This window comes from Mobula birostris, chromosome 22 (genome assembly GCF_030028105.1).
Source record: "Mobula birostris isolate sMobBir1 chromosome 22, sMobBir1.hap1, whole genome shotgun sequence".
NCBI lineage: Eukaryota > Metazoa > Chordata > Chondrichthyes > Myliobatiformes > Myliobatidae > Mobula > Mobula birostris.
This window is the reverse complement of record NC_092391.1, coordinates 54,913,140-54,937,083: the sequence shown is the minus strand read 5'-3', so window position 1 is coordinate 54,937,083 and position 23,944 is coordinate 54,913,140. Positions and strand designations below refer to the sequence as shown.

The 23,944-nt window shown below is 42.3% G+C and overlaps 1 protein-coding gene across 6 annotated transcripts in view; it reads right to left on the bottom strand.

Annotated features, from left to right (window-relative positions):
- The window catches only part of sfswap (splicing factor SWAP), a 191,829-nt gene that overhangs the window by 115,385 nt on the left and 52,500 nt on the right, over window positions 1-23,944 (bottom strand). For all 6 annotated transcript variants that reach the window (XR_011882875.1, XR_011882876.1, XR_011882877.1 and 3 more), the window contains 2 exons: window positions 20,083-20,176; window positions 3,993-4,161 (listed from right to left, as the gene is read on the bottom strand). Coding sequence is in view for 1 of the 6 variants with exons in the window: in XM_072240789.1 (XP_072096890.1) it covers window positions 3,993-4,161; window positions 20,083-20,176 (263 nt within the window). In the remaining 5 variants the exon portion in view is untranslated. The remainder of the gene's footprint in view (window positions 1-3,992; window positions 4,162-20,082; window positions 20,177-23,944) is intronic.

Genomic DNA, 23,944 nt, shown 5'->3' with positions numbered 1-23,944 from the left:
CACTACAGAAACCCCAACAAAAGCTCCAAAGTCCTCAACCCTGGATGGGAAGAAGATGGGCTGCACCTGAGAAAACTTGAAAGACTGGCCCAGGACACAGGACCCTTGGCAAGCTGCTGTCAGTGGCCTATGTCCCAGTTGGGATGACAGGGCTTAAGTATGCAAATTCAGTCCAAAAACATAAAAATTACTATAAATCACAGAACAATAGCACAAAAAAATAGAATAACATGGTGTTCAAGGGTTCATTGACCCTTCAGACATGAATACATGGTACAGCTACTTCCCCTTGGTATGTGGGTTTTCAGGCTCCTGTACCTACACCTAGATGATGGTAATGAGAAGAGGGCATGTTCTGGATATATTCGGAACAGTAGCAGGTCAAAATGCTCTCAAGCCTGCTCAGCAACTGAACAAGATCGTGGCTGATCTGTCTACAATTGCAACACCTCATTCCTACCTAACCCCAAGGGTAATCTGGCCCTCTGTCTTATCAAGAATTCATTTATCTCTACCTTAAAAACAGTAAGAGACTCTGCTTCCATCACCCTTAGTGGTGTACACAGCTCCATGTCTCTCAACCTTCTGACAGACAGGAAAAAGCCATCCATTCTAGGGGTGACTGATTTTAAAACCACAACCGCAATCTTACATTCTCTTCTCTTTGCTGCCATTAGGAAGGAGGTACAGGAACCTCTGGACACACACCACCAGGTTCAGGAACAGATATTACCCCTCAACCATCAGACTCTTGAACTAGAGGGGATAACTTAACTAAACTCATCAGTGAAACATTCCCACAACCAACGACTTACTTTCAAGGACACTTCATCTCATGTTCGCAATATTTATTGCTTATGTATTTATTATTGATTTTTTTTCCTTTCTGTATTTGCAGCTTGTTGTCATTGCATATTGGTTGTTTGTCTGTCATGTTGTGTATGGATTTTCGTCGATTCTATTGGGTTTCTTTATATTTACTGTGAATGACTGCAGGAGAATAAATGTGAGGTCTGTACATGGTGACATATGTACTTTGATAATAAAAAAAATTACTTTGATAAAGAAATTACTTTGAACTTTGAATGTTTATATTGTACACATTTAACAGAAAGAGCCCAATCCACCTTGCTGCTCACAGGGGAGCAATCGCTCGAGTCCCATTCCTTCCCTGCTATTTCCAGGCACCTCTGCACCTCATCCCCATCAACCTGCCACCAAGCCTTTGGATTCCCCTTACCACTACTCCCCCTCCCTCCATAATCATTTACAAAGACTGAGCCTATGCTTCAATGAAGCAGAGGCTCATCACCCTGGGGTTACCTGTGCGTTATACTGAAAGGCTTCAAGCAGGAAGTGATAGCTGAACAACAGAACATCAAATATCACAGCACAGTACAGGCCCTTCAGCCCACAATATTGTTCCAATCTTTTAACCTACTCCAAGATCAATATAAACCTTCCCTCCTACATAATCCTCCATTTTTCCAAGGCTGTCCACAAAACAGTTTAATTCGTCTTTTCTCGTGTCTTTTTTCTTCTTAAGGTGGCTGGGGTCTTGTCAGAGGCAGTGATCTACTGCTGCAGCTCAAACTATGGTTCTCCGCAAGTGGTGGGTTCTTGCTCTCAGAACTCGCTGAGAGGGAGAGGGGATGGGGGAGAGTTGATGCTTTTGCTGCAGTTTATATGTGGAAGGGGAGCTTTGGGGTTCTAACATCTTCTGTCTTTCATTCTTTGGGTTTTTCCCCCTGTTTGTGGACGTCCGTGAAGGGTAAGAATTTCAGACTGTATACATTCCCTGATATTAAATTGAACCATCAAACTATTGATCCATGTGCGTATTTCCCTCTACCGTCACCCGTCAGCACATTCCACGTACTCACCACTCTGCTTAAAAATCTCACCTCTCACACCCCCCTATAATTTCCTCCAATTACCTTAAAATCATGGCCCCTCGTTATTAGCCATTTCCACTCGATTGATGCTTCTTATCATCTTGTACACCTCTGTCAAGTTACCTCTCATGCTCCTTTGCCCCACAGACAAAAGCCTTTGCTAGCTCACCGTATCAACCAAGAAACCCCAAACCTGGCAGTAAGGCATTGATCCTGAGTCTGAAAATTTGCAAAAACATTTACACTTTGATTTTTTCCCCAGCGTTATAAACACAGGTTGTAGCTTGCAGGTTTATCAGACAATTTATATGGGTAAATGCCAGGACTAGCCACTGTGTACTTGGCAACATGAGAGCCATATCTGAAACCAGGCAAATATCATATGGACTGAAGCAAATCTCACCTAGAAGGTCCTACAGAGATTTCACCATGTTTGCAAATAGTCTGAGAAAGCATTGCTGAAGAATCTAATGTGTGCTATAGAAATCGTAGAGAAGTACAGCACAGACACAGGCCCATCAGCCCATCTAGTCCCTGAAACCTTCTAAACTGCCTTCTCCCAATGACCTGCATGGTGACCATAGCCCTCCATATCCCTCCCATCCATGTACCTATCCAAACTTCTCTTACACTTTGAAATTAAATCCATATCCACTACTTGCTCTGGCAACTCATTCCAGACTCTTACCACAGTGTGAAGAAGTTTCCCCTCATGTTCTCCTTAAACTTTTCACCTTTCACCCTTACCCAGGACTCCTGATTGTAGTCCCACCCAACCTCAGTGGAAAAAGCCTGCTTGCATTAACCCTATCTATACCCCTCAATTTTGTATCCCTCCAATAAATCTCCTCTCAATCTTCATTTCCAAAGAATAAGGTCCTAACCTATTTAATCCTTCCTTAAAAAAAAATCAGACTTCTGGACCAGGCAACATCCTTGTAAATTTTCTCAGTACTCTTTCAACTTTATTGACATCTTTCCTGTAGGTAGGTCCCAAATAGTTGTAATGTGAAATTGCCTCAGGACAATGCAGATGGGTCCAACTGGCAAAGCACTCAATAATTATCATTCAGCACATTAAAATTCAATTGGTAGAGTATAACAGACAATGCTGGCTGCGTGCAGCTCATACATCAATGCTCAAACACAGACAAGTTAATGTCTTGCTTGGAGATACTTCAGCATTTAACCTGAACTTTCTCTTCACACGTCTTGACAGATATGTAGTGTGTATACATCATCTTGGTCAGAGTTCAAACCTTCTATCGCCTGCTTCTAAGATTCTGTCTATCTATTTAGAATCAGAATCAGATTTAATATCACCGACACATGATCTGAAATTTGCAGTACAATGCAATACATAGAAGAAAAAACTGTGAATTAAAATACATATAAAGTAGTACGTTAAATTAGTGTAAAAAAAAGGAAAAAACCAAAATGAGATGGTGCTCATGGGTTCCATGTCCATTCAAAAATCAGATGGCAGAGGGGAAGAAGCTGTTCCTGAATCATTGAGTGTGTGTCTTCAAGCTTCTGTACCTCCTTCCTGATGGTAACAATGAGAAGAGGGCATATGCTGGGTGATGGGTGGGGGGGGGGGGGGGGGCAAGAGGGTCCTTGATGAGGCATTGCTTTTTGAAGGTGTCCTGGATATGCAGAGGCTAGTACCCATGATGGAGCGTACTTCGATTCTGTGCAGTAACCCCACCTCCCCTCCTCCCCCATACCAGAGGGTGATGTAGCCAGTTAGAATGTTCTCCACGGTACATCTGTAGAAATTTGTGAGATACAGCAATGAACAGGCCCTTCCCAGCCTTTCAGCCATTCCGCACAGAAACCCACCAATATAACCCTAGACTAATCACAGGATAACTTAAAAGGATAAGTTAGTCTAATAACTGGTAAGTCTTTGGACAGTGAGAAGGAACCAGAGCACCTGGTAGAGACTCATGTGCCCACAGGATGAAAATTTAAACTTGCTTACAGAGAACGCTGGAATTGAACTCTGTACTCCACTGCCATGAGCTGTAATAGTGTCACACTAACATGGCATAAAATATTATCCTGCAAAAAATGTGAGCACGGCTCCATGCTTACCTTTTATTAGTTTTCCATCATTAACAGATTTATCTGCAGAACTGGCACAGTCTGATTGTGTGATCATTGCAGTGGAGATACTCGTTCCTTCCTGCTGAACCTCAAATTGCATGGCCTCTGAAGTACTGCTTTCAGAGCACAAGGCAACTGTACTTTGTGCTGGAGCCTCCTGTTTAAAACAAAGATAAGCTTCCTTTAAAAGGTACATCAGGCTGATGTCAATATCTTCAAAAATAAGGAATAGTCAATGCAGAATTCCACTTGATCTGGAGATCATGGGTTTATGAAGGATTAAGGGGAGATTTGACAGAGGTACACAACATTATGAGGGTATAGACAGGGTAAAAGCAAGCAGTCTTTTTCTACTGAAGTTGAACAACACTACAACTAGAAGTCATTAAAGTTTAAGGGGAACATGAGAGGGAACTTCTTCACTCAGAGGGTGGGAAAGTGAGGAACTGCCAGCGGAATTGGTGGATGGGAATTTGACTTCAGCATTTAAGAGAAGTTTAGATAGGTACAAGGATAGGAAGCGTATGGAGGGCTATGTTCTAGGTGAAAGTTGCTGGGACGAGGCAGGTTAACAGTTTGGCCTTAATAGATGGGCTGAAGGGCTGTTCTATGACTCCATGATTCAATGACTACATTCTGTCTAGATGTGTCTTTTCTACTGTTTCCTCTATACAACACAAAGCATATTTATGTACAAATGTTAAAACTGTACCTAAAAGTAAATGGCTAAACTCATGTGAAGCACAAGGTTCTATTATGAACACCACACAATAGGAAAAAGGGTGAACAAATTGACTGCACATGCTCCAGAGAGTGGATTTCAATTCTATGGAGAAACTGAGAAGTTCAAGGTATTAGCCTGAGGCAACCGAAGCTTAGGGAAGAAAATTGAGAGCTGCTGAAAATTAATTTTATTTTATTTAGAGATATAACACAGACCACACCCTTCCAGCCCAACAAGCTGCACCAACAAGCAACCCACCTAATTGACCCTAGCCGAATACACTGTAAATTAGTGAGTGATCCTAATCACACACTGATTTACAATGACCAATTATTTCAGACTGTGGGAGGAAACCAGAGCACCAAGAGGAAAGCTGAGTACCTGTGCTCACAGGAAGCAAGTACAACCTCCTTACAGACAGCAGCGGGAATTGAACTCTCAACACCAATGCCCCGAGCTAACTGCTGCGCACCACCGTAGTGCCAAATTATGAATGATTTTGCAAAATAAAGAGAAGGGTTGGAGACAGAAGCTCAAGAATAAGAACTAATTTATCTGGCATAGTTTGTTATAAACTAGAATCTATGCAGGTACTAGAAACTGACTAGATAGATCTTTCAAAAAGGGTCTCGTTCACTCGAAGCCTCCATTGCTTGGGTTTGACCGTGGATGTTGCGTCCTAGCAAGCCAGTCAGCAGTATGATATTGTCAGCAAGCTGTTGCCCATGCAGCTGATGAATCTAAAGGAACGGTAGAGACCAATACAGTTTGGCACCAGCAGCATCGTAGGAGTTATCAGTTAGCACTGAACTCAACACAGGGCTGCCCTAGGGACCCGAGCTTTGGATTTTTTCCTCGGGGTTTACTCCCGAAGCCTTCCCCATGAGTGAGTATAGCCTCAAAGCAGTGGAGGTTTGAGATCAGAGTTTTCCTTCTTCTAGAAGGGCTGCCAAACATGTCTGACCAGCTCCATCTGCCCGAAGCGAATAGTTTCAAAGCGCCAGTGACCCACCTTTGCCCCTTCTGCTGTCAGAAGAAATGGTTCTACCAGGGTTCGTAGCCAAGACACATGTGAAGGCCAGGAGCTTGACATGGTTGTCAGAGGCTATTTGAGATACAGGCCATTGAGAGTATTTATTAGATAGTAGGAGCTCCTCACTAGTGAGGACAACCTTAAGGAACCCTTGTCGGTGCCTGGGAATTGGAGAGCTCATTCAAAGAGCTGGAACAAGCAAGATGGTTTGAATGACCTGTTTCTGTGTTATTTTATTCAACAAAATCCAAGATTCATGCAGGTTACAGTCTTTTTCAAAGATAAGGCCCATAGATATTTACATTATTTTTTGCAATAAGGCAAACTACAGCTCCCAATCTAAGAAAGGATCCACTGGCATCAGGAGGGTCCAGAGGAAGTTCATGAGAATGATCCCAGGAATGAAAAGGTTAATGTATGAGGAACATTTGACGGCTCTGGGCCAGTACTTGCTGGAATTTAGAAGAATGAGAGGGGTATCTCATTAAACCAAAGAACACAACCTCAAAATAGAGGTATATCTATTTAGAAGAGAGATGTGGAGAAACTTCTGTAGCCAGAAGGAGGTGAATCTGTGGAATTCATTACCACAGGAAGCTGTGGAGGTCAGGTCATTGGGCATACTTAAAGCAGAGCAGAATAGTTTCTTGGTTAGTCAGGGGATCAAAGATTACAGAGAGAAAGTAGGAGAATGGGGTTGAGAGGGATAATAAATCAGCCACGATGGAATGGCGGAGTAGACTTGATGGGCCAAATGGCCTAATTCTGCTCCTATATCTTATGCTCTTATAGCACTCTGCCTGCTATGAAAATCTGCAATTTATAAAATTGGAAACCTAAATGAAAAAAAGCTGCAGATGCTTGTAATCTCAAATAAAACCAGGAATGGTGGAAATAAGCAGCATCTGAAGAGAGAGAACCAAAGTGACTTCAGTTGAAGGCCTACTCCAGCATTACTCATTTCCTACCTGCTGAGTACTTACAGCAGGGGTTCCAAACCGCTTTTATTCCACAGACCTCTACCATTAGCAAGGGGTTCGTGCACTGCAGATTGGGAACCCCTGACTTACAGTATGGTTCATCTTAAGAGGTATCTTGGCACAAAATAGAAAGCAGATCAAAGTACATCTATGTCACCATATACAACCCTGAGATTCATTTTTTTTTGCGGCCATCCACAGTAAATACAAAGAAACAGTACTGAACCATTGAAAAAACACACCCAACAGGACGGACAAACAACCAGTCTGCAAAAGACAACAAACTGTGCAAACACAAGAGTAAGGAAAAAATAAGAATGAGTGATAGACAGGCAGATAAATATGTAAACAATAAATATCAAGAACATGAGCGGAGGGTCCTTGAAACTCAGTCCATTTCAAAGGTGGGGCAAGTGAAGCTGAGTGATATTATCACCTCTGGTTCAAGAGCCTGATGGTTGAGGGGTGGTAATTGTTCCTGAATCTGGTAGTTTGGGTCCTGAGGCTCCTGTGCCTCCTGCCTGATGATTGAGGAGTAATAACTGTTCCTGAACCTGGTGAGAGTCCTGAAGTCCCTATACCTTCTACCTGATGGCAGCAACGAGGTGGAGGGGGTCCCTGATGACAAATGCCGCTTTTCTGCGATAGCGCACTGTGTAGATGTGCTCAATGGTAGGGACAGCTTCACCAGAATAATGCATTGTGAAAACATGTAAATCTCTCCAAACTTTGCAGAAATAAAAATAATATCGTTGTAGAGACTGGCTGATGGAAATACACGGTTCAGGAACAGTCATTACCCTTCAAACATCATGCTCTTGAACCAGAGGGGATAACTTCACTCGCCCCATCATTGAAATATTTCCACAACCAATGGACTCACTTACAAGGACTCTTCGTCTCATACCTTGATATTTATTATTTACTTATTATTAATATTATCTTTTTTCTTTTGTATTTGCACAATTTATTGCCTTTTATTCATTGGTTGTCTGTCTTGTGAGCAGTTTTTCATTAATTCTATTGTGTTTCTTTGTATTTACTGTGGATGTCTGTAAGAAAATATATCTTGTATATGCATACATCTACTTTGATAATAAAGTTACTTTGAACTTAGTAAAACCAAGTGAATCTTTTAAAACAGTCTGTTCTTTATCATGTAAAAAGCAAAACACCTTGGGCTAGACTATTTTATTTATTTAGAGATACAGTGTAGAACAGGCCCTTCCAGCCCTTTGAGCTGTGCCGCAGGCAGCCCACAAGTTTAACTCCAGCCTAATCCCGGGACAATTTACAATGACCAATTAACCTACTAACCAGTACGTCTTTGGGCTACGCAAGGAAACTAGTGCACGCGGAAGAAACCCATGCTTTCTACAGGAAGAATCTATAAACTTTACACAGAGGACGCTGGGATTAAACTTTAAACTCCAATGCCCAAGGCTATAATAGTGTTGCGCTAACCAGTACACTACTGTGTTGTCCCATTATGACGATAGGCATGCCCGAGCTCAATGGCGTCTTGCTCTCTGAGACCAGGCATACTTGGACTGAGCCCCGGTGTGCTGTGTTCTGCTGGAAAGTGTCTCTGACTAATCAGTGAGATTCAGCGCAGCAGACACGGTGCACGCCTTCCCTGTGTAATCAGGAACGGGTCCAGGAATTTCTTGACAACTGGTGAGGCCCCACCTCCACTCAACAGCCAAAGCTGTCAGCAAGGTTAGTGGTGAAACCAGGTCCTGAAGTACAGTTTCAGCCACAATATCAACTGTTTATTCATTTCCATAGATGCTGAGTTCCTCCAGCATTTTGCGTGTGCTGCTCAAGATATCCAGCATCTGTAGAAGCTCTTGTTGTGTCTCTCTAGGATGTAGCTAAAGGGCAGACTGTTGCTGAGAGAGGTAATGGTGGTGGCAGGAATGCAGGACGGGGCAAATACAAATGCTGCTGCTCAAAATCCAAGCACCAGACATTGCCAATTACTAATTTCATCAGTACACAGGCGACCATTTCTGATAATGATGTTGTTGGACGCATTTCTCCAATCCAGCAAATTAAACTGTACAATTTATGGCAATTTCAATAGAAATATTCCTCCAAATGCTATTGCCTCTCTTCCTGATTGAAATTCATACACTGCACTTGCAAGCTTCACATTATCAAGTTTATCCTTGAGTTTAACATATGGCAAGGCAATATTTCACATTCTCAGACAGCTTGGGTGACCAGATTGAGCCAAAGAAATGGATCAGAGATTGAAACTGCTTGTTCAGATTTGGATAATACGAAAAAGTTAATACTAATATATCCAGAGTGATACACACAAAATGCTGGAGGATCTCAGGCAGCATCTATGAAAAAGAGTAAACAGTCAACATTTTGGGCTGAGACCCTTCTTCAGGACTAATAAATCATGATGTCATTAGGCTCGTGATCATCTTCATCATTATCTGCTGTATTAGGTGCTGGGGTGGAAGTACATCTTGACCGAAGGAAGTGTAAAGCGCTCCTCTACAAGCCTGCAGGTCAACTTTGGGTAAAGTGTAGCCCCCCAATCAGGATCATGTGAAGCCATGGATGGCCATGTGAGCAGCTGGTGCATATCACAAGTCCTGGTCATGCGACCACTGACAGCAGACAATCTCTGAAGAGTATTGATAACGGCTGGGGTCACCCCTTCTTGTGAAGACACTGCCCAGAAGGCAGCAATGGCAAACCACTTCTGCTGAAAAAAATTTAAAAATTTGCCAAGAATAATCATGGTCATGGATAGACAAAGGAAGAGGTTGATCGCCCACATCAGGCTCATGATAAGTTGGTGAAAAACTAAAAAGACCTTTCAAATCTAAGGGATGGTGGCAAATTAGACATAAAATTGGCAGAGCAGTTGACAGGTGCTTTGTGACTAACATGTAGTGACCAGTGAGGCTACATGCAGCTCTTAATGCGTTCCATGCTGTTTCTAAATGTTGCATACTTGGACACAAAAGGGATTTGCAGGTGTGCAGAAGTTTAAAATAATGTCTTTATTTTCCTTTCTGGAAATACCGGAACACAGCGCATCGGCTTACCATGCATGCTGCCGGGCCGTCTCCGTCTGCATCACGTGCGCACTCCCGTGCCCCCCAGGACCCCTCAGCTGCCCCAAGTGCCTGTACAAGCCTAGCCCCTTGTAACCATCAATTAACCTCCTAAAATATTACTGTTGCTAGTGCAACTGAACATTAATCAAATTGTGAATGAACAAAATAACAACCCAAAGCAATAAAAATAATATGAACATAATATAAGAAAATTAGGGGGGGTATCCAGTGTCCATTAATATGCTCCACATTACTATGGGTCCCACATACAATATACAGATCTACCACGATGCTACAGTCTGTAACATCAGAACAGTGAGCTGTTGGCCTCCCCTCTCGCTGTGGCAGGAGTGATACCTCTTTGTCGTTAGTGACAGGGAGCCTGTGGGATGTCAAAGTGTTGCAATGAACAGTGGCTTTTGATGGACTCTAGATCATGGTCTCCCTAGCGGATTTACTATTGCTTGCATGGTGGGTGGTGGTGGGACTGTGATACTTTCTGCTGGAACAAGTGGGGGAAGAGGGGCTTTGGGGTTCTAACATTTTCCCAGCTTTCATTCTTGGGGTTTTTCTGTTTTGTGGATGTCTGTGAAAAATAATTTCAGATTGTATAGTACATACATTCTCTGATATTAAATGGAACCACTGAATCACATTGATTTACAATTAAATGAGTATAGTCAGGAAAAATTTTGTGGAAAAAATGTTTAAAGATTGGAGATGCTGGGAATCAAAAATAAAAGCAGAAAATACTGGGAATAATCAGCAGATTAAGCTGTACTCATGGGAAGAGGAGAAACAGTTTGTGTTTCAGGTGGAATGTTGGTGGCACAGTGGCGTATTGGTTAGCATAAAGCTCGACAGTGCTAGTGATCACTGATCCCGGGGTGGGGGGTCAACTCGCACCGCTGTCTATAAGGAGTTTGCACCTTCTCCCTGTGACCGTGTGGCTTTCCTCCAGGCTCCTCCCACAGTCCAAAGATGTACAGTTAAGTTTAGTAATTGCAGACATGCCATTTTGGCAATGAACGCATAAAGGCACTTCCGGACTTCCCCCAGCACATCACAAGCTTTTTGATGTACATGTGACAAATAAAGCTTTTTTGTTGCTATTTTGTGAGATTTTGATATGGCTCTGTGGCCTGCAGTCACAGTGAACTCAGCTAAAACTGAGCATTCCTGGACTGTTTTGATGACGTGGTGCTTTGATGTTTTATATTCTGGTGGTTTTCGCTTTTTTTTGCTGTTGGTGTGATTTGTGTTTTTTTTTTTTTTTGCTTATTGGGGGTTTGCTGTTTTTCTTTGAATGGGTTTCATGATTTTCTTTGTATCACAGCTGTCTGTGGAAGGACAAATATCAGGGTTGTATACTGCATACATACTTTGATAATAAAGGTACTTTAAATCTTTGAATCTTGATCTTCAACCAAATAACTGCCCGCTTAATCAAAAACAAACCGGAAATCTCCAGATGGTGGGAAGACAAGGATGCTCTGGTTCACTGAGCAAAAAGATTGCAAATGGGCTTTAATCCAGAGACGAAGAAGTAGTAATCCAGAGTGCAAAAAGGCATGTAAAATGATGGGAGGATACCGAGTGGTGTGGTGCAGTAGAGAAATATGAAATGTATATCCACAGATGCTTAAGGTCAGCAGAGAGATCGGTAAAGTGGTTAAAAAGGGAAAAGGCATAAGGGATGTTTTTCTTTATTAACTGAAGCACAGGTTGAAACATAGAAAACAGAAAACTTACAGCACAGTACAAGCCCTTCAGCCCACAATGCTGTGCTGAACATGTACTTACTTTAGAAATTACCTAAGGTTACCACAGCCCTCTATTTTTCTAAGCTCCAGGTACCTATCCAGATCGTATCCGCCTCCACCACCATCGCCGGCAGCCCATTCCACACACTCATCATTCTGTGTAAAAAACTTACCTCTGATATCTCCTCTGTACGTACTTCCAAGCACCTTAAAACTGTGTCCTCTCGTGTTAGCCATTGCAGCCCTGGGAAAAAGCCTCTGTCTATCCACACGCTCCACCTTCATCAATGTTTTTAGTCACATCCTCAAAAAATGTAATTAGGCTCGTAAGCAAAGCCATGCTGACTATTCCTAATCATATTATGCCTCTCCAAATGTTCATAAATCCTGCCTCTCAGGATCTTCTCCATCAACTTACCAACCACTGAAGTGAGACTCACAAGTCTATAATTTCCTGAGCTATCTCTACTCCCTTTCTTGAATAAGGGAACAACATCTGCAACCCTCCAATCCTCGGGAATCACTCTCGTCCCCATTGATGATGCAAAGATCATTGTCAGAGGATTAGCAATCTCCTCCCTCGCCTCCCGCAGTAGCCTGGGGTATATCTCGTCCGGTCCTGGTGACTTATCCAACTTCATGCTTTCTAAAAGCTCCAGCACATCCTCTTTCTTAATATCTACATGCTCAAGCTTTTCAGTCTGCTGTAAGTCATCCCTACAATCACCAAGGTCTTTTTCTGTAGTGAATACTGAAGCAAAGTATTCATTAAGTATCTCCATTATCTCCTCCGATTCCATACGCACTTTTCCACTGTCACACTTGATTGGTCCTATTCTCTCATGTCTTATCCACTTGCTCTTCACATACTTGTAGAATGCCTTGGGGTTTTCCTTAATCCTGCTCGCCAAGGCCTTCTCATGGCCCCTTCTGGCTCTCCAAATTTCATTTTCAAGTTCCTTCCTGCTAGCCTTATAATCTTCTAGATCTCTATTGTTACCCAGTTTTTGAACCTTTTGTAAGTTTTTTTTTCCTTTTGACTAGATTTTCAACAGCCTTTGTACACCATGGTTCCTGTACTCTTCCATCCTTTCCCTGTCTTATTGGAACATACCTATGCAGAACGTCACACACAAATATCCTCTGAACATTTGCCACATTTCTGCTCTACATTTCCCTGAGAATATCTGTTCCCAATTTATGCTTCCAAGTTCCTGCCTGATAGCTTCATATTTCCCCTTACTTCAATTAAACGCTTTCCTAACTTGCTGTTCCTATCCCTCTCTAATGCTATGGTAAAGGAGATAGAATTATGATCACTATCTCCAAAATGTTCTCCCACTGACACCTGACCAGGTTCATTTTCTAGTACCAGATCAAGTACAGCTTCTCCTCTTGTAGGCTTATCTACATATTGTGTCATGAAACCTTCCTGAACACACCTAACAAACTTCACCCCACCTAAACCCCTTGCTCTAGCAAGATGCCAAATCAATATTGGGGAAATTAAAATCTCCCACCACAACAATCCTATTATCATTACACCTTTCCAGAATCTATCTCCCTACCTGCTCCTCGATGTCCCTGTTACTATTGGGTGGTCTATAAAAAACACCCAGTAGAGTTTTTGACCCCTTCCTGTTCCTAACTTCCACCCACAGAGACTCCGTAGACAATCCCTCCATGTCTTCCTCTTTTTCTGCAGCCATGACACTATCTCTGATCAGCAGTGCCACACCCCCACCTCTTTTGCCTCCCTCCCTGTCCTTTCTGAAACATCTAAAGCCTGGCACTTGAAGTAACCATTCCTGCTCCTGAGCCATCCAAGTCTCTGTAACGGCCACAACATCATAGCTCCAAGTACTGATCCACGCTGTAAGCTCATCTGCTTTGTTCATGATGCTTCTTGCATTAAAATAGACACATCTCAAACCATCAGTATGAGCGCATCCCATCACCTGCCTATTCTCCCTCTCACACGGCCTACAAGCTTTCTCTATTTGTGAGCCAACTGCCCCTTCCTCCGTCTCTTCAGTACGGTTCTCACCACCAGCAATTCTAGTTTAAACTCTCCCCAATAGCCTTAGCAAACCTTCTTGCAGGATATTGGTCCCCCTCAGACTCAAGTACAACCAGTCCTTTTTGTACAGGTCACACCTGCCCCAAAAGAGGTCCCAATGATTCAGAAATCTGAAGCCCTGCCCCATGCTCCAATCCCTCAGCCATGTATTTATTCTCCATCTCACTCTATTCCTATACTCACTGTCGCGTGGCACAGGCAGCAATCCTGAAATTACTATCTTTGAGGTCCTGCTTCTCAACTTCCTTTCCAATTCCCTGTAGTTTGTTTTCAGGACCTCCTCCCTTTTCCTACCTAGGTTTTTGGTACGAATACGTACCACGACCTCAGGCTGTTCACCTTCCCACTTCAGGATATCGTGGACACGATCAGAAACATCCCGGACCCTGGCACCTGGGAGGCTAAAAACTGCCATCTGTGTTTCTTTCCTGCATCCACAGAATCCCCTGTTTGACCCCCAACTATAGAATTCCCTATCACTGCTGCCATCCTCTTCCTTTCCCTACTCTTCTGAGCCACAGGGAAAGACTCTGTGCCAGAGGCACAGTCACTGTTGCTTCCCCCAGGTAGATTATGCTAGAACTGCGTACAATAGTAATTGGAATACAGCTAGAAAGGGCGCAAAAAACTGGAACTGAAATACTGCAGCTACAGCAGAAAATTGGATATGACATGTTGTCATCTTTGGAAAGAAGAGGTGGAAGAGTGTGGTTCATAAAATTACAAAGGAAGCTGAACAGCATAAACAGGAAGGAACTATTTTCCTTAGCAGATGTGCAAGACCAAGTGGCACAGATTTAAAATGATTAGTAGAAAGGTAGATGACGCAAAACATTTTTCTCCCAAATTGGCAAAAGGATTCTGGAACTCACTCCCATAAAGAGTGGGAGAGTCAAAATCTGTCATCACGTTTCAGTAGTACACGGAACATGGAAAAAGGTTGTGTGGCTCTGTTCAATGGGAAGAGATACTGTGGCATAAGGTAAATACTATGACTGTTTTTAACCATGGTGCAGCAGTACATTCTCAGTGTGGAGATGAGGACACAGTATCTTCTCGAAGAAACATCGTAAAAAAACGATTGGGAAATGTATCACCATGCGAAGCATCTGTAAACGCTGCATGAATCGCAACCACCCTGACTGCACTGCACCCATCTAGTACAGGATTGACAGTTACCATTGTCATGAACGTGAAATTATTTCATGGCTGTAAATATTCCTGTCGGTGTAATTTACAAACTTAGAATTCACGCTGATCTGCGACATGAGAGCAGTCATAAGAAGCATCAACGAGGTTTCACAGCCAACAAGCATGAAATTAGAGGTATGATCTTCCAAGCAATGATATTATATCCACTCTTTCAATAAAAAGCTATTCTATTTGTGATGACATGTCTTGATATGAAGGTAAACAGTGTTCACACCATGGTAACAAACTATTTAAGAAGTTCCGGTGAAATGAAAGACCTGCACAATGCCATATCTATATTCTTTATGCATATCTGATTCCAGGTGCTAATATTTATTACGCTCGTGTTACAATGAAAACAAATTAGAGCTAGTGCATCTAATCAGCCATGCAGCTAAAGCTACTTAGTGCGTCCCAGCACAAGTTCTGTTCCATCCTCAGAAATATTCAGCCACTATTTAGAACCAAACAGGTCTCGCTGCCCTTTTTAATTGCTAAATCTCACTTTGGCTGATAACACAACCTTTTTCAATTACGTAATTATGTTTTTCAATTATGTAAGCGGAACAAGTGCTACACATGCCCTTACACTTCCTCCCTTACCACCATTCAGGGCCCCAAACAGTCCTTCCAGGTGAGGCAACACTTCACCTGTGAGTCGACTGGGGTGATATACTGCGTCCGGTGCTCCTGATGTGGCCTTTTATATATTGGCGAGAGCTGACGCAGACTGGGAGACCGCTTTGCTGAACATCTACGCTCTGTCCGCCAGAGAAAGCAGGATCTCCCAGTGGCCACACATTTTAATTCCACATCCCATTCCCATTCTGACATGTCTATCCACGGCCTCCTCTACTGTAAAGATGAAGCCACACTCAGGTTGGAGGAACAACACCTTATATTCCGTCTGGGTAGCCTCCAACCTGATGGCATGAACATCGACTTCTCTAACTTCTGCTAGGCCCCACCTCCCCCTGGTATCCCATCTGTTACTTATTTTTATGCACACACTCTTTCTCTCACTCTCCTTTTTCTCCCTCTGTCCCTCTGAATATACCTCTTGCCCATCCTCTGGGTCCCCCCCACCCCTTGTCTTTCTCCCTGGGCCTCCTGTCCCATGATCCTCTCGTATCCCCTTTTGCCAATCACCTGTCCAGCTCTTGGCTCCATCCCTCCTCCTCCTGTCTTCTCCTATCATTTTGGATCTCCCCCTCCAACTTTCAAATCCCTTACTCACTCTTCCTTCAGTTAGTCCTGACGAAGGGTCTCGGCCTGAAACGTCGACTGCACCTCTTCCTACAGACTGCACCTCTTCCTACAGATGCTGCCTGGCTTGCTGCGTTCACCAGCAACTTTGATGTGTGTTGCTTGAATTTCCAGCATCTGCAGAATTCCTGTTGTTTGCTTTTTCAATTACATTACCTTTTATCCATAAAGTAATTACTACCCAAACTTAGATTCATGTATAATGCAACGTAACAGAAATTTCTGGATTCAATCCACTCCACCACCAAAAACTGCCCAATAAATAAAAAGCAATAAGTTTCAATAAAGAGCAGTCAAGCACAACTCAAACCCAAGCAGGAAGGTGAAAATCTATAAACACATTGTTTGTTGTGGCAACAACCTTGCACTCGGCGTCAGTGAAACCGAAGAACTGATTGTGGACTTCAGAAAGGGTAAGCTGAGGGAAAAGAAACCAGTCCTCATAGAGGGATCAGAAGTGGAAAAAGTGAGCAACTTCAGGTTCCTGGGTGTCAATAATCCTGGATCCAACATATCAGTGCAGCTACAAAGAAGGCACAGCAGTGGCTATAGTTCATTAGGAGTCTGAGAAGATTCAGTTTGTCACCAAAGACACTTACAAGCTTCTATAGATGTACTTTGGAGAGCATTCTAAATGGCTGCATCACTGTCTGGTATGGGGGTGCGGGTGAGGAGGCTACTAAACAGGACCAAAGTAAGCTGCAGAGAGTTGTAAACTTAATCAGTTCCATCATGGACACTAGCCTCCGTAGTATCCAGGACATCTTCAAGCAGCGATGCCTCAAAAAGGCAGTGTTCATCATTGAGGACCCCCATCATCCAGGACGTAGCCCCTGCTCATTGCTACCGTCAGGGAGGAGGTTCAGGAGCCTGAACGCGCACACACTCACGATTCAGAAGCAGCTTCTTCCCCTCTGCCACCTGATTTCTGAATGGACATTGAATCCATGAATACTACCTCGCCACTTTTTAATTTCTACTTTTGCAGTACCTAGTTAATTTAACTAGTTAATATATATATATATACTCACTGTAATTCTTGTGTTTATTCCTCTTATATTATATATTGCATTGTACTGCTGAACAAAGATAACAATTCACGATAAATGCCAGTAAATAAGTGGAGGGAGATTGAAAATTTGGCTGAGTGGCATCATAACCACCACCTCTCCCTCAATGGCAGCAGGACCATGGAACTGACTGCAGTAGAGGGAAAACAGGAGTCCAGGAGCCAGTCCTCATTACAGGATTGGAGAGGGGAAACGGTGTGTGTCAGTAACTTAAGTTCCTGGGTGTCATTACCTCAACAGGATCTGTCCTGGATCTTCTTATAAATGTAATTGCAAAGAAGAAAAGCACAACAGTGCCCTACTTCCTTAGAAGGCTAAGAAGTCTCAGCATGACATCAAAAGCCTTGACAAATATGTAGTGGAGAGTGTATTGACTGTCTGCACTACGGCCAGGTATGGGAACATCAATGCCTTTGAATGGAATATCCTACAAAAGGTAGTGGATTCCGCCCAGTGAAGCCCTCCCAACCACTGAGCACATCTACATGAAATGTTGCCGTAGGAAAGCAATCCATCAGAAATCCCCACCACCCAGGCCCTGCTCTTTTCTTGCTGCTGCCATCAGGCAAAAGGTACAAGAACCTCAGGACTTGTACCACCATGTTCAAGAACAGTTACCACCCTCAACCGTCAGGCTCTTAAACAAAAGAGGATAATTGCACTCATTTATTGAGACGTTCCCACATCCAATGATCTCACTTTAAGGACTCTTTCCCTTGTTATTCATGTTCTCATTATTTATTGTTATTATTTATCGTTACATTCCAACAGTTCGTTGTCTTCTATGTTCATGCTCTTTCACTGATCCTGTTTACTGTTATTATTCCGTAGATTTGCTGAGTATGCCCACAGGTAAAAGAATCTCAGAGTTGTATGCACTCCGATAATAAATTTTACTTTGAACTTTGAAACTCAACCCTGAAATTTGTTTTGGACTTCTGCACTGACAAACAACCTGCATTCTGCATTCAGTATACCCAAAATAACACTGCTCCTTTTGAGATGATTTCAGAATTTTAAAACCCAAAATTATTTCACAAGATAGGCCAATAAATAGCTGACCATCTTGAGTAAATTCACAAAGTTGAAACTAAACAATACCAAAAGATGCTACATATTATTATCTATCCACCAAGTCAACATTCACTGATGATCCAAACTGATGCTGAACAGTGTGGATCACAAAGCTATTCCAGAGGGTAGTTAAAAGTTAACCACACCATGGTCGATCAACAAATACACTCAATGACATTTTGTTAGACAGGTTCTGTACCTAATAAAGTAGCTACTGAGTGTATGTTCATGGTCTATTGCTGCTGTAGTTCATCCACTTCAAGGTTCGACGTGAAGTGCATTCAGAGAAACTCTTCTGCACACCACTATTGTAACACGTGGTTATTTGAGTTCTGTTGCCTTTCTGTCAGCTTGAACCAGTCTGGGCATTCTCCTCTGACCTCTCTCATTAACAAGATGATTTCACCCACTGAACCACCCTCTGTTTTTAGTTTTTTTTAATTAAATTAAATGACTTATTGAGATACACTGAGTTGTGCCGCTCAGCAATTCCTTGATCTGATCCTGGCCTAGCTGCTGGACAATTTACAATGAACAATTAACCTACCAACTGGTACATTTTTGGACTGGGGGAAGAAACTGGAGCACTAGCGGAAACCCCAGCAGTCACAGGGAGAACGCAAAAACTCCTTACAGGCAGTGGCAGCAACTGAACCCGTGTCACTGGTACTGGAAAATGTGATAACCACTACGCTACAGTGCTGCCCTTTCTGTAAACTCTAGAGCAGGGGTTCCCAACAAAGGCGCCAGACTCCTTGGTTAATGGTAAGGGTCCATGGCTTAAAGAAGGCTGGGAACCCCTAATCTAGAGACTGTTACGAGTGAAAATCTCAGGAGATCAGAAGTTTCTGAGATACTCAAAAACACCCCACCTGCCACCAACAATAATTCCACAGTCAAATCTCACTTAGATCACATTTCTTCCCCACTCTGATATTTGGTCTGAACAACTGAACCTCTTGACCATGTCTGCATGCTTTTATGTATTAAGTTGCTGCACAGAATTACTACAAAATGAATTACTACAGAAAACACAGCAATAAGTGTTCAAATAAATGGGCATATTATTGGCAACAATACTGAATTTACAAGCAGTTGTATATATGTACCTAATAAAGTGGCTACTGAGTGTGGGTCTGCCAATTACTTTCCTGAAAGGCATCAGTGAATCAAGTGGCTTTTCATGGTAGTTTAGTTGTTAGACGGTCACCCTTTCAGAAACGTGCTTTTTATTCCAAATTTATTTAAGTAGATGACTGAAAATTCCTCAGCTAAACTGGGACCAAAATCTGAGACTCCAGATTGTTTAATCTCATTTCCTGGATAATAGTGTAAGGAGAACAAAATAATTCTTAGTCTGGATTCAATGCATCACAAAGCAAACAAACACAATAATAATTAAAAAAAATATTAATCCATAAGATACCTTATAACCACTGATTGATTCTATGTCCATCAAGTGACACTAGGCACATAAGGTGACTCTGACAAGAAACGATAAAGTAGTGGTGGTTGGGGATGTGGAGAGATGGGTTAGTGGGTGGAGGTGTTGATCAGCCTTACTTCTCGAGGAAAGAAACTGTTTTTGAGTCTGGTGGTCCTGATGTGGATGCTATGTATCCTCCTCCCTGATGGGAGTGGGACAAACAATTGCTGAGCAGGGTGCATGGGATCTTTCAAGATGTCACTAATACTTCTCTGGCACCTGCATCGGAACATCGTCTGAATCCCAAGTCTCTCTCCTATTAACACTCAAATAAAAGTTATTTTCAGCTTCACAGAGCAAGCAATTGCTTTAATTACTTTCTCCATACCTGCTGGATACTGTAGCCTTCTTTCTGAGAGAAGTACTGCTTTTTGAACTCATAGTAAGCATTGTACTGATGCCAGGGCTGCAGAAACTCAAACCTGAAAGACAGACCAAATTCAAACTCAGAACACAGGGCAGGATACAAAAACTCTTTTCAAACTACATCTATGCACAGAATAAATACCTCTACAGTTTGCTAATGATTATACACTTGCTCATGAAAATGTGACCGAAAGATTCAAGTAAAAAGATTTCAACAGTCTGCCACAAAGTGCAATCCACAGTCAAACTATTACATCAGTGCAAAAAGTTGTCTCCAAAGCATTTAATTTTAATGGCTTAAAATTTTAATTTAGTCAATTTAAAATGAGAAAAACTCAAAACCAAGTAAAATTTGAATAGTGTAAACTACGAACTAAACTAAACATGAACTCTTGGACTGCTAGCAAGGCTGACACGTATTGCTCATCTGTAATAAAAGGATCAGTTATTAGCAAGGTAGACAGTACTGTGTAAAAGTCTGAGGCACATATATATAGGTAAGGTGCACTGTAGTAATTTTATGTACTGTACAGCTGCCACAAAAAAAAACAAATTTCATGACATATGTGAGTGATGATAAACCAGATTCTGATATGGATCTCTTCTGTGGACTGAGAATGGGAAGGGGGCAGGGAGCAGGAAATCATGGTTGGGAAAAGGGGAAGGAAAATGGAGGAAGCGGGAAACACCTAAGAGACATTCTGTAATGATCTATAAACCAATTGCTTGGAATCACAATGGTGTCTCAGGGCTGGGTGTGTCTGCACACAACTCCACCCCCACCCCTCCCGTGGTGCTCCACCCTTGCCATTCCCAATATCCTTTGCTCCCACCAGATTTACAAACAACCCTAGTTATATACATGTGCCTAAGACTTTTGCACAGTACTGTGCTGTCTGCTCAAACTCCTGCATTTGTCAACGTGGGCAATAGAGACCCACATTAGTCAGCAGTACGTAATAATAAAAAAGCTATAAATTGCAATCTGTATAAAATTATATTAAATAAGTAGTGCAAACAGAGTGGAAAATAGTGAGGAGGTGTTCACAGGTTCAACGTCCATTCAGAAATCTTTTGTGCAGTCCTGTTGGACTGAGCAGTGCGGGACCAGAGCACCTGACGAAAGGTGGGACTAGAGGCTAGACTAACTAGTTCTCTAGGTTCAGATATTCAGCTCAGGGCTAACAACCCTGACTGGTCAAACAAAATCGTTACAGAACCACTGAAGAACCTTTCCACATTTGAGTGTGACTGTATTCTTGAGTCTCCACCTGAGACTTGCATGACTGACAGTACTGAAACGGAGAGGAAGATCGGGCATGATGAAGAAAGCCCTAACCACCACCAGAGATGGAGGACCTTCACCGCTGCACAAACGCCAGCGGCGTAACGGGCATTTCACAAGTCACATTCCTGCTAACTCAGGAAGAGCTATCCATTTTAATATACATTTCATATTTTAAACTCAAATGAAAACACAAGGCCTTTCAACCCCTTCCCACACACCTAATTTTAATATTTTATAAGAACCACAGACTCGTTGCTTGTTTTTCTTCAGAATGGGAAAGATAAATCTCATCTGACAAAAAAGAATTCCATCTAAGAATGGAGAGGGGAAAGAGTCAGGAAGAAAAAATCTGGTTAATTCCAGTGTTCTCCTCCTTAATGCAGTCTATTATAAATTTTAGAGGCAATATATTAGGGAAAATTCAATATATAGCCGACGTAAGTGATTCAATTGACAAGTCATATTTCTACGATGCTGGAGCTTTTTTTATACTTGCGGTATAACAAATAACAGAACACTGACGAATATGATACGGTCCACTGTCTCCCTGCCAAGCCAAGGAAGAGCTATTCTCTAAGATACCACTTTCTTTCTACATCAGACAGCATACAGTATTTTATACTCAATGGCCAATTTATTTGGAACACCTGTACATTAATGCAAACATCTAATTATCCAATCATGTGACAGCAACTCAATGCATAAATGTATGCAGACATGATCAAGAGGTTCAGTCATTGTTCAGACCAAACATCAGAATGGGGAAGAAATGTGATCTAAATGACCTTGACCATGGTGCCAAATAAGGTGGTTTGAGTACCTCAGGAACTGCTGATCTCCTGGTACTTTCACACACAACAGTCTCAAGTTTACAGGGAATGGTGCAAAAAGTGAAAAAAAAAATCCAGTGAGTGGCAGTTCTGTGGGGAAAAATGCCTTGTGAGAGAAGTCAGAAGAGGATGGCCAGATTAGTTCAAGCTGACAGGAAAGTGACAGTAACTCAAATAACCATGTGTTACAGTAGTGGTGTGCAGAAGAGCATCTCTGAACGCAGAACGTATCGAAACTTGAAGTGGATGGGCTACAGCAGCAGAAGACTGAAAATACACTCAGTGGTCATTTTACTAGATACAGGAGGTACCTAATAAAGTGGTTACTGATAGTATTTCTTAAAATTGGATTAAATTTTCTGCATCGCCACGATTACAAATAGTGAAGTCCAGAACTCTCGTATGAAAAGAAATTCAGAACTCCTACTCCTCTGCCATTACTTTTAAGTCTAAAGAATCTCACCCAATCATTGGATATCAACACCTTTACTCAGCAAATGCAATGCTAGCATTTATTTCAAGAGGACAAGAACATAAGAGCAAGGATGTAACACTGAGGCTTTAAAAGGCATTGGTTTTTTGTTCCCTTATTTATGGGCATCGCAGGGTCCACAGAAGGTTCAAGAGAATGATTCTGGGAATGAAAGGGCTAACCTATGGGGAGCATTTGATGTCTCTGGGCCTCGCATTAGGGTTAGGGTTGAGGTTAGATGTAGAAGCCAACATTATCATCTGCCATGCAGAAGATCTTTTTGGGCTCTAGTCTTCCCCACAATCATCTCTTTCCTTTCTCACATCCAGCATGAATGACAAAGCAGACTAGATAGGCTGAATAGCCTGGATCTGCTCCTATGTCTCACTCCTTACAGTGGAAGGTCAGGAAGGCCGCCCACATAACGCCGATAAATTAAGCCAATGGATAAGTTCTACTTGAGAACAGCCAAGGTTTAAGTTGCCATTTAGTTATGTTCCTTATTTAGTCATCTTGCTTCCAAAATTCTGCCCAATGAATAGATTGTGGAAGTTATTGAATTATACTTTACTTTATACTTTACTGTCGCCAAACAATTGATACTAGAAAGTACAACCATCACAGCGATATTTGATTCTGCGCTTCCCGCTCCCTGGAATACAAATCGATAGTAAATATTAAAAATTTTAATTATAAATCATAAATAGAAAATAGAAAATGGAAAGTAAGGTAGTACAAAAAAACCAAGAGGCAGGTCTGGATATTTGGAGGGTACGGCCCAGATCCGGGTCAGGATGCATTCAGCAGTCTTATCACAGTTGGAAAGAAGCTGTTCCCAAATCTGGTCATACGAGTCTTCAAGCTCCTGAGCCTTCTCCCGGAGGGAAGAGGGATGAAAAGTACGTTGGCTGGGTGGGTCGTGTCCTTGATTATCCTGGCAGCACTGCTCCAACAGAGTCCAAGGATGGAAGATTGGCTTGTGTGATGTGCTGCACCGTGTTCACGATCTTCTGCAGCTTCTTCCGGTCTTGGACAGGACAACTTCCATACCAGGTTGTGATGCACCCTAGAAGAATGCTTTCTACGGTGCATCTATAAAAATTAGTGAAGGTTTTAGGGGACAGGCCAAATTTCTTTAGTTTTCTCAGGAAGTAAAGGCGCTGGTGGGCCTTCTTGGCAGTGGAATCTGCTTGGTTGGTCCAAGTCAGGTCATTTGTGATACTGACCCCGAGGA